Source organism: Desmodus rotundus, chromosome 8, assembly GCF_022682495.2.
Source record: "Desmodus rotundus isolate HL8 chromosome 8, HLdesRot8A.1, whole genome shotgun sequence".
Lineage (NCBI taxonomy): Eukaryota > Metazoa > Chordata > Mammalia > Chiroptera > Phyllostomidae > Desmodus > Desmodus rotundus.
The window spans coordinates 100,920,941-100,931,285 of record NC_071394.1 but is presented as its reverse complement, the minus strand read 5'-3'; the positions used below and the strand labels follow the sequence as shown (position 1 = coordinate 100,931,285).

At 49.9% G+C, this 10,345-nt stretch overlaps 1 protein-coding gene across 1 annotated transcript in view; it reads right to left on the bottom strand.

The window, feature by feature from the left end:
• Window positions 1–5,131: 5,131 nt before the first annotated feature.
• Window positions 5,132–10,345, bottom strand: part of NMNAT3 (nicotinamide nucleotide adenylyltransferase 3) — a 110,085-nt gene continuing 104,871 nt past the window's right edge. The window contains exon 6 of the mRNA XM_053929758.2: window positions 5,132–7,380. Within this exon, the coding sequence (XP_053785733.1) occupies window positions 7,376–7,380 (5 nt within the window). The 3' untranslated portion in view covers window positions 5,132–7,375. The remainder of the gene's footprint in view (window positions 7,381–10,345) is intronic.

Below are 10,345 nucleotides of genomic sequence, written 5' to 3'. Positions count from 1 at the left end.
GACTGTCCGCCAGGAACTGCTTTTAGTCAGAAAGTTTCCATCTCAGACGTCTTTGTGGTTACTTTGGGCCCGACTTTGTAAGGCTGCCACACAGGCCTCCCCTGAGCTTGTCAGGTTTTGCCTGTGGCCCCATCCTTCCACAGCACAAATCACAGCCTACTTGACGGCAGATACATTCTCTTTTCCCTGCCACCCACCCCCATGTCCTGTTAGTCTTAGGCATCTGGCTGAGTTAGGAAAGGTGCCTCCTCCCAAGGGCAGGGGCAGCTTCCTCCCAGGGAGTGGCTTGGATTTCAGCCCCTTACCTGCCTTAACCTACATTGGGGCATCTCAACCTTGGTCCCGTTGCCATTTTGGGCACATAAGTCTTTGTTGGTGGGAGGGGTGTCCTATGTATTGTACGAAGCATCCCTAGCTAGATCCCAGGGGCGCCTCCCACAAAGATGTCTCCAGACATTGTGAAATGCCACTGGGGAGGGTGGGGGATCACCCCTGTTTGAGATCCACTACTCTGACAGCTGTACCCCTGTCTCCTATCTCTTCTCACCTGGCTCTGGGATGCTCCAGCCATCAGGTGTTCACACAGGCCCAGCCTCTGTGTCCCTCCCTAGACAGCCCAGGGCTCATCTCAGTGGGACAGCCAGGTGATGGGACAGCCCATCCTGGCCCTGAACAGCCTGCAGGTGCAAGAAGCAGCTGCAGCTCAGGCAGGCAGCTGGGTGGGTCCTGGCCTGACCGGGGTTCTCTCAGGCATAGTCAGGGCCCTGGGGTTCTCTGTTGGCTTGACTCACTGGGAGGAAGGTTTAGCCAAAGGCTTAAACACCGAACTGATCATCCTTAGTCACCCCCAACTAGTCTAAACTCCTTTCCCGGCTCCCCTGAACCACCTAGCTCAGCCAACTGGATTTCCCACCCTCCCCAACCTTTTCCTTTTGTGCTGAGTCTCCTGAGATGGTTTTTGCCCAATGTCCACACAATGCCTGGCACACAGCAGGGCCTGTTAGTGCCGGCCCTCTGCCATGCCCAGAACGGTCCCTTTGTGCTTTAGGCAGAGGTCTGCCCCTCCTCACCATTCCCATTCTCCCCTGTCCATCCCAAAGAACCAAGATCTGGCCACGCCTCCCTCCTCTGGCCAGTTTGGACATCTCCTGCTCACTGGACCTCACTGTGTTGAACTGGCCAGCTGGGCACAGGGCACTTTGTCAGGTTTTGCCCCTTCCTGTCTGCCTTTGTTTAGTCCCCCAACAGGTCTGTCTACTCCCAACCTTCTGGGACGGTTCTCCCAGGGGTGCCTGTGCTAGCTGTGCCGTGGCTAGTGGCCGGGGGCTGGCTGTGAGGGCAGGCTTTGGGGGCGGCAGGCTTCGCTGGAAGTTGGCTGTCACTGTCTACCTGAGTCATCTTGGGTAAGTTGCTTGCCCCTTCTGTGCCTCAGTTCCCACATCTGTAAGATGGGGACACTGACTACCTACCTGTCAAGGGTGGTGAGAAGCAAAAGGGCTACAAAGAGCATGGCACAGAGAGTACTGCCTCAGAAGCACTTTCTGTCTGGGCAATCACTTGGCTGGGTTAGGCGGAGTGACCGCGGACAGTGTGTAAAGTGGAGAGGGGGGTCCGTGCGAGGGCAGCAATCAGTGAGGGCTTCCTGGAGGGAGCAAGAACAGCCAGGATCAGAGAGGTAGGAGGAGGGGGGCTAGGCTAGGAGAGAGGAGGGGTAGGTAGATAAAGCAATGCCAGGAGAGGGGGGCAGACTTGTTCATGGTTGAGGGGAGAGAGATGTAAATGCTCTAGGACAGCGATTTTCAGTCTTTTTCTCCTCATGGCACACGTAAACTACTAAAATTCTGCAGCACACCAAAAATATATTTTTTGCGGATCTGACCAAAAAAGTAGGTGTGATGTTGACTCATTCACACTGAACGATTATTATTGTGCTGGCCGTTGTGCCCCTCCTCAGGTCTGTCTCCCATCTCAGAAATTTGACAGTCTAAGGGAAAAGAGGTGAGTGCCCCTGACTAAATTGTCAGGGGTGGCATGTTTTAAAAATTCTTGCAGCGCACTCTTGTGCCCTGGCTACTGGCTGAAAAATGCTGCTGTAGGGCCTGCTAATGGGCTTGCTTCATTCACCAGCCTTACCAAAGAGCAGCAGAGATCTGCGGTCCAGGGTCAATCTTGAAGCCCTACCAAGACCAAGAGAAAGGGAACCGGACCAGCTGGGAACTACCCAGAGGCTGCTGAGAGGCACAATGGGCAATCCTGGGTTGGGGGGCTGGAGGGGCAAGGGTGGGAAAGGGAGGACAGGAGAAAGCCTAGGACCAGAAGTGGGCTTCTGGGGGAGAGCTCAGAGAAGTTGGGAGGAAATATGCTGGTTCATTCCTTAGCAGATCAGTGTGCCCCATGGGGATAAATTAGAGCTGGGGACCATCTCTACGGAATGAATCTTTCACTGCCCATGATCCTTACAATCGCCTTGTGAGGTGGGCGGTCCTGTCCGTATCACTGAGAGGTCAAGTCGCTTGCCCAGGGTCCCCAGTGGTTGTTGGGCCAGCAGAAGAGCTTCCCCAGGGCAGTGGGTTTGCAGCCAGCAGCACTGGGGCAGACCCTGAGGCTCCGCCCCTCCGAGGTCCCTTTCCCGCTCTAAGATGGGCCTCACAAAATGCTGGGGCAGGAGTGTACCTTCCAGCCTCATCCCTGCCCTCTTTGCTGCATCTTCCACACCCAGAGGCTCCCAGCAGGGGACTGGCGGGCCAGTACTCTTGCCTTGTGTTTGTAAAGAAAACCTTCCTCACCTGACACCACATCCTTGCTTCTCAAGGGCGCATTTTATTTTGGAGCCTTGTAAAATCTTCTCTTTTCCTGTGTTCAAACACGTCTCTGGAGTTACGTTATGGGGAACAGCCCTGCTCCAGTCCCTGAGCTGTCACCGCGCCATCTGTGAGGTTAATGTCTGAAGGGACAAGAGTGACCCAACAAAGCCGCCTCACTGTGTCTACTATGTTAGGGAGGGGGAGGGCTTGTCAAGAGGCCACAGGGGCTGAGGGACACCAAGGTCTGCTGGGGACACTCTTCTTTGCTGATGCAAATGTGAGAACAAGACACTATGTCCACAAGCCCCAGAATCTTAAATCCACGTTGGTGGGTGGCCTGGGGATTTCTTCTCCTGCCTAGAAAATACACGGCGGTTGTTTGTACAAATAGTGACATATGCATGGGACGGGCTTTTTTCTCTCTTTTTTTCTTTCCCTCCCTCCCTCCCTTCCTCCTTCCCTCCCTCCCTCCCTCCTGTCCTTTACTTTCCTCTCTCCTTCTCTCTCTCTCTCACTCTTTTTTTGTTTGCTTATCTATTTTATTATGGAAAAATTTAAACCTATGTGAACATAGGATTGTATATTAAAATCCCATGGATTACTCATCCCCGGCCAGTCTTGCTTCATTTATCTCCCCACCCACTCTCATTTCCAAAATTGTTCTGAGGCAAGCATCAGACATCATTTCGTTTCATCTGGAAGCACTTCAAGGAGTATTTCTAAAAGATAGAGGCTCATTAAAAAAATTACACAACAGCACCATTATCGCAACTAAAAACAATAATATTAATTCCTTAGTATCATGGGATATCCAGGAAGTGCCCACTTATCTCATTGGTTATTGTGTCTTTCCACTCGCCCCTCTCATTTCCCCCTTCAGTCCGTTGGTTTGAATCAGCATCCAAACAAGTTGCATACGTTGCTGTTGGCTGACATCTCTTTTATTCTATGGCTTATGCTTTCATTAAAAATAAAAATATAGAGTCATACTATTCCTTTCTTAGATAAATGGTGACACACTATATCTTTTTTTCTTAAAAAAAGACTTAAAACATGCCAGCGATCACTCCCAGCAATACAGGGAGAGTGCCCTCCTGCCCCTTTCGGCGGCACCGGCTCGGCTGTGGGACGGGCCACAGTTTACAAACCGGCCCCTCCCGAGGACACGTGGCTGTTCAGGTCTTTGCTGTAACAAGCAGTGTTGCAATGAGCAGGCTAAGTCTGTACATATTGTTGAGTATGTTGTAGGGATAGACTCCTGGAGGCAGGACTGCTGTGTCAAAGGGCAAATACTTAATGTCCTTTGCTAGGTATCACCCAGTTTCCCTTCTGAGGACAGTTCCATTTCTCCTTCCCAGCAGCATGCACGATAACACCTTTTCCCTCACTAACAGATCATGTCGTCAAACATTGCGGCTAGGGTGAAAAGGGCATCTCGGGGTAGTTCGCATTTGCATCTGGGGAGGGTTTGGGTACCAAGAAGCGAGCAGTCATTTTATTTTACTTTTAAAAATTTAATCTTTATTGTAGTTTTCTCCCATTACCATTTAGCCCCCTTCATTTTACTTAGCCACGATCATAAAAACCGCAGCCGATCCCCTCCGTATCTGTATGTGAATGACTGTCAGAATGGAGTGCACCTGCCAGCACAGATAGGACCTCACGGTTGGTTTTTATTAAAACCTGTTTACAGCCCCCTCTGCCGAGCTGAATCCTGCATGTGACCTCAGGTGCGTGACTGTTCCGTGTAACAGGCTATCAAAATGGTGTCCCAGGCTCAGGGCTCCAAGGAGAGCAGGGCCTCCCAGGGTCTGGGAAGAAGGGACGTGTCCCATGGGCAGCCCTGTCTGTCAACCATTCTGGGAGGCTTCCCCTGAGCCACACCAGGGCCCAGTTTTAGGGAGGGGGTCATTTTTCACATGCGCTCCTGCTATTCCAGCCACAGGGTGTGTGGTGGCTCCCTGGCTTGCTGCCAGATGGCTAGAGCACCGTGGGAAGGGTGGGACAGGAGGTGAGGACTGGCAAGGATCTTGCCCACAAAGAGGATATGGCCCAGTGGGCAGATCTAGGACACTCAGTTACTGAGGATATGTTGTTAGTCTTGGCAATTTTATAAAGAACAAGGACCTCCTCTACCTCAGCCCACCTTCCTGGTCTAATCCCTTCTGCAAACAGCGGGTCCCCACTTTCCAGTCCTGTGGTCCTATACACATCTATTGGGTTGGCCAAAAAGTCTGTATTGCTTTTTCCAGAAAATAAAAGACACATTTTTCATTTTAGCCACCAACTTTATTGATTTGGATATTTTGAATATATCAGCTCTCTCCCACGTGGTGTAACCAATTGTTCTCAATTAATGTCTCGATTTGACCTCTGTGAACTTCAACTGGTCTACTGGACTGTGGAGCATCGTCCAGTGAGGAATCTCCAGCATGAAACTTCGCAAACCGCTTTTGACACGTGCAATCAGTCACAGCACCTTCTCCATACACTGCACAAATCTTTTTTTGCATTTCAATAGTGTTTTTACCTTTCTTGAGTAATAAAGCATAACAGGCCAAAAATGTTGCATACTTTCTTCCACCTTCAATTTTAAAATGGCTACATAAAAATTCACCAATTTTGGTAAGTTTTTTTAAATGCACGCTGATATGACAGCTGTCACTATACAATCTAACAAAATTGTACCAACTCTCTATACTTGGTATATTTGGGGACTACCTATAAGCTGGTGGCAGCTGTCCCATATGATTGTCAAGACTGTGCCAGGGAGGTGATTGTGCTGGATGTATCCTGACCTGATAGCCCAATACAGGGGTGAGGACCTTAAGGAACAGAGGCCCACTGACCCTGATGACAGGACCAGAAGAATTTTGGTGGAGTTACAGTCACTGAACAGGATGGGCCCCTGGGGCATTGGTTTAGCTGAGAGAGAGCATCTCATTTAGTTTAGTAGCATAGGTGGTAGGAAACCAGAAGTCGGTGTTTGAGTTTCAGCCTCTGAACAGCCGTTTCTAACGACGGGAGATACAGTGGATGGAAAGACTGGAGACCTCACCATCCCATGCTTTGCTACGTCATGATGGTGAAGCAGGAATGGTTTTTGGTCAGAAGCAATTACTAAAGGAATTTCTACGTGAGATGCCTGTAGCAATTAGTTTATGCCACAGTCACTAAAAGGTGGGAAAAGGGTCAGTACAATTTATCTGCCTACTGGTGGCCAGTCAGCGCACCTCCCCTGGGATATGCCCACAGAAGGACGAAGTGGGAGGCAAGGGCAAGTTATCTGAGAAGCTGCTGCCTTTGCCAGGTTTTAGGTAGAAGATAGGAACAGGCGGTTTCTTTACTCATAGCGTGTTGGCTGTTTCCAGGTTTTCAGGAGACCCCCTGGGCCAGTGGCTGGGGTGAGGTGGCCAATTTTTTTAAATTACTTCTCGTGGGCAGTACTTGGTGACTTGGGCCTTGAGAGTTTGAGACTTCACAGAAGATTTATCAATTTTGTGTTTTCACTTTGGTGAGACTCCTAAAATATATTTTTGGCCAGTAATAATAAGTTTGAAAAAAATGAATTATATATATATTCACAATTTTCCCCACTTCCCCACATTTTAATGGAAGATTGTGTGTGGTTTTATTTACTTTTCCATGGCCAACTTAGAGAGCTAATCAGAGGTGCTGCGTGGAGGGGAGGATTGGAGCCGGCCCCGAAAGGCTGAGTCTGTGGACAGAGAGAGAGCAGGCAGCTATCCTTGGAAGAGGAGGGAGGTCGGAAAAGGCTGAGGGAAGGAGGAGTGCGGGAAGGGGACAGGAGTCCTAGCACCAAGTTGAGAACTTTTCAAAAGTAATTGTTATGACCGCATTTGGGCTTTGTGCGGATTATAGAACCCTGGGTAACATATGGCTCCATTGGGTCTTCATTTTGGAAGAGAATGCGGCAGGGCTGGGGACTGAATTTGTGTCTGGCTCTGTCTGACCCCCAAGTCCAAGGTCTTAACCAGCAGTTGTTTCCCGAATGACGTGAAGATCTATGGGGATCTTTGGCGTGTTGGATCTGATAAATAAGCCCACAGAAGAAAATCCCAGAGGGAAAGTGAGTCTCCTAAGTCATCAATATGGAAGCAGAACTCTAATTCCCCAGGTGAAAAGATAGCACAGGGCATATATTCTAAGCAGTAAAATCTATAAACACTTAAAGATTAATGTACCTTAGTGAGGCTCTGGCGAGCTTTAAAAAGAACAAATCTTGCCAGAGCAATGTTTTGGCATTCTTGGGTCAGAAGTACACAATGAAGAGATGAAAGGCAAGCAGCTGGTCAAACACACATTGATTTCCTGGAAGCCTGTGGCCCAGCCCTCTGAGGACTTCCCAGAGAACCAAGAGTGAATACAGATCAGAGCTGTCCTGTGAGGAGGGGGAGGCGGCCTCAGAGGGGAGGATCGAAGGGCTGGGGTGGGCCAGGATGGCCTGTTCAGTTCAGGGCTGGCCTGAAGGCCTCAGTCCACCTGTTGTCTTTGTAGAAGCAGTTGAGGGTGACCGTGCCCTTTAGGCTGCTCATGGGCTCATGGAAGGTTTACGCTGCCAAAAAGGGAGGAAATAGGCCAGAGCTCATTGATTTAGGGACAGAGAACACATTTCAATAGCATCATAATAATCTTTGTCAAGACCCTTCCCACCTGTGACCCTCCTTCCGGCTCCACCCTACCCTCTGGATTGATAGAGCCCAGTGAATTAAAGAGACCTACAATTTCCTAGCTGTGTGACTTTGGTTAAGTCACTGAATGTCTCTGAGCCATCACCTTGTAGGGTAGTTTTGAGGAGTCTGGCACACACATCCTCAATAAATTTTAGTTTCTTCCTCTGGTCGTTTGAGGCCCTTGTCCACCTAACCTGAACACATTTTCCCGGCCCTATGCTCCTTTCCCTATTAGCCATCGTCCCACACTGGTGGCTTGTTCTCCTATGCCCTCAGCGCCAAGCCTTACATACTCCTGTAGTTCCCAGGCCCAAACACCCTCCCACCTCTCTTCTTTGCCCATCACATCCTCATGTCCCAGTTTCACCGTGATCTCTGCCCTGAATTCCGAGAGCCGTGAGCTCTGCGAATCATGCTTTACCTGCACCGCCGGGGGTGGACTGAGCCCTTTCTGTGTGTGTGTGCTTGTGCACGCCTGCTTCGCTCCCTCAGCAGGACTGCCGATGCTTTTTGGCCAGTGACTGTGCTTCAAATCCCTTCCAAATTCCTCACAGTACCCGGTTGTGAGCAGTGCCGTGGACACTCACTAAGAGAACTGAGGAAGTATCAAAGCTGTGAGGTTGAGGTTCCTTTCAACAAACACTTACTTAGCACCTTGTAGGTACTAAGATGGAGCTGGGCTTGATGCTAAGGATACCACCATAAGTGAGACACGACCCTAAGGAAGTTAAGACTATGGGAGACAGAAGTGTAGCAAGTAGAGGTTGGCACAAGGCACTTCAAGGACAAGGTGATGATTGAGCATGGGGACCAAGTTTAGAAGGATGAGTAGGCATTTGCCTGACTGGGGGTGGAGAGGGTACTCCCAAGAAGGAATGGCACATGCAGGAGCAGGGAGGTGTAGGAAAGGCTGCATGTTCAGGGAATGTGGGGTAATCAAATGCGGCTACAGTGAGGCTAAGGGGAGCAGTGGGCGGACAGGAGGCGTGGCACGGTCTGACACAGTGGAAGGAAATGGTGGAGAGACCAGTGAGTCCAGGCCATGGGCAGCCTCATACGCTGTAACAAGCTACTTGGACTCTAGCCTGTAGGAAATGAGGAGACACTGAAAAGCTGAAGCCCAGGAGTGTCACCATGAGAGAAAGGAGGGAAGGAGAGACTTGCAGTCATGTAACAGGCCCTGGGAATGAGCCTCCATGTAAGCCAGCCAGCCCGGAGGAGCAGAGCATAGGGTGGGGGGAGAAGCGGCCGGGAAGGGGGCTCATTCCGCTGCCAGGAGATTGCAAGGACTGCACAACAGCAAGCACAACTGTCTTGTCCTCGGGCCACCATGCCCTCGGGTTCTAGGGAGGAGACTAGGACGTGGAAGTTAACCACCTCCTTTTACCCACCCATCTAACTCACCGCCACAGAATGCACTCGACCGCCTACCCATCATCCATCTACCCACTCACTCACTCATATACAGCACTACCCACTGACCCGGCCATCCTTCTGACCATCTTTCTAACCATCCAGGCATCTCTATCTATCATCCATCTACCTATCTATCATCTATCTATCTATCTATCTATCTATCTATCTATCTATCTATCATCTATCTATCTTTTAATCCTCACCCGAGGACATGCTTGTTGATTTTAGAGAGGGAGGAACAGAGGGAGAGAAACTTTGATTTGTTGCTTCTCTTACGTGCCCTGACAGGTGACTGAATTCAAAACCTAGGCATGTGCCCTGACTGGAAATTGAACCCATAACCTTTCATTTTATGGGACGATGCTCCAACCGAGCCACACCGTCCAGGGCCGTCTTTATTTTAAAACGGAGTTTTCATTTGAAGGCATAACTAAGAACATAGGGATGCAGAGAAATTCTTGAGGCCTGTGGCAGACTGCCAAAGGCTATCTCATCACCAAGGGATGGGGGCTATTTCCTGTCCCTTGAATGTGGGCTGGCCTCATGACTTGCTTTGACCAGTAGAATTTGTGGCAGAAGTAATGTTGTACCAGCTCTGAGCAAGCCCTCTAGAAGCCTTGCAGCTTTTGCTCTGATGGGACCCTGCCACCTACTCTGCGTGAACAAGCCTGGGCTGGTCTAACAGATAATAGGAGGTACATGGTCCAGCCACTCCTGTTGCCCCCGCCAACAACCAATCAGCCACCAGATATGACAGTGAGCCCAGCCAAGATCAGGTGGTGTCGCCCCAGAAGCTTCCAACTGCTAGACTCATGAGGAGGAATAAATGGTTCTTGTTTTAAGCCACTGTTTTGGAGTGATTTGTTTCACCACAAAAGTTAACTGATCCAAGTACCCAAAGAAGTAGCGATTCAAACTCCTGCCTATCTCCACTTAGGCTCGCCAGGGCCCTTGCCTTTACTTTTCCTGCACACCACTAGGTGGACGTGGAGTGGCCACAGACAAGATGTGGTGGCATTAGAACAGATGGTGCAAAGCATCAAGGAACAGCAAGAAAAAGAAAAATCCAGCCCGATGAAGTTGACGACAATCCCAGCTACTGTGTGAGGACTCACGTGACAGACGGGTTGAATTCACTATCTAATTTAATCCTTAAACCACATTGTGGGGTAGGTATTCTTAGCACTTTTATGGATAAAAACAATGAAGTTTGAAGAGATTAAGTAATTGGATCCAGGTCACATAGTTTTAAGTCAAAACACCGTGATTCTAACCCCATTAGGAGAGACAGCTAAGGAAACGGGCAGCAAGGGTGCCTGGGGCTATTATAGGGGGGACTCCCTGGGCCGTAGTAGCAGCTGGGAGGAGAGGCTGTCCCCAGCTCTGCCTGGAGGGAGGTGGGGGCACAGGTTGGGAAAGACAGGCATCTTG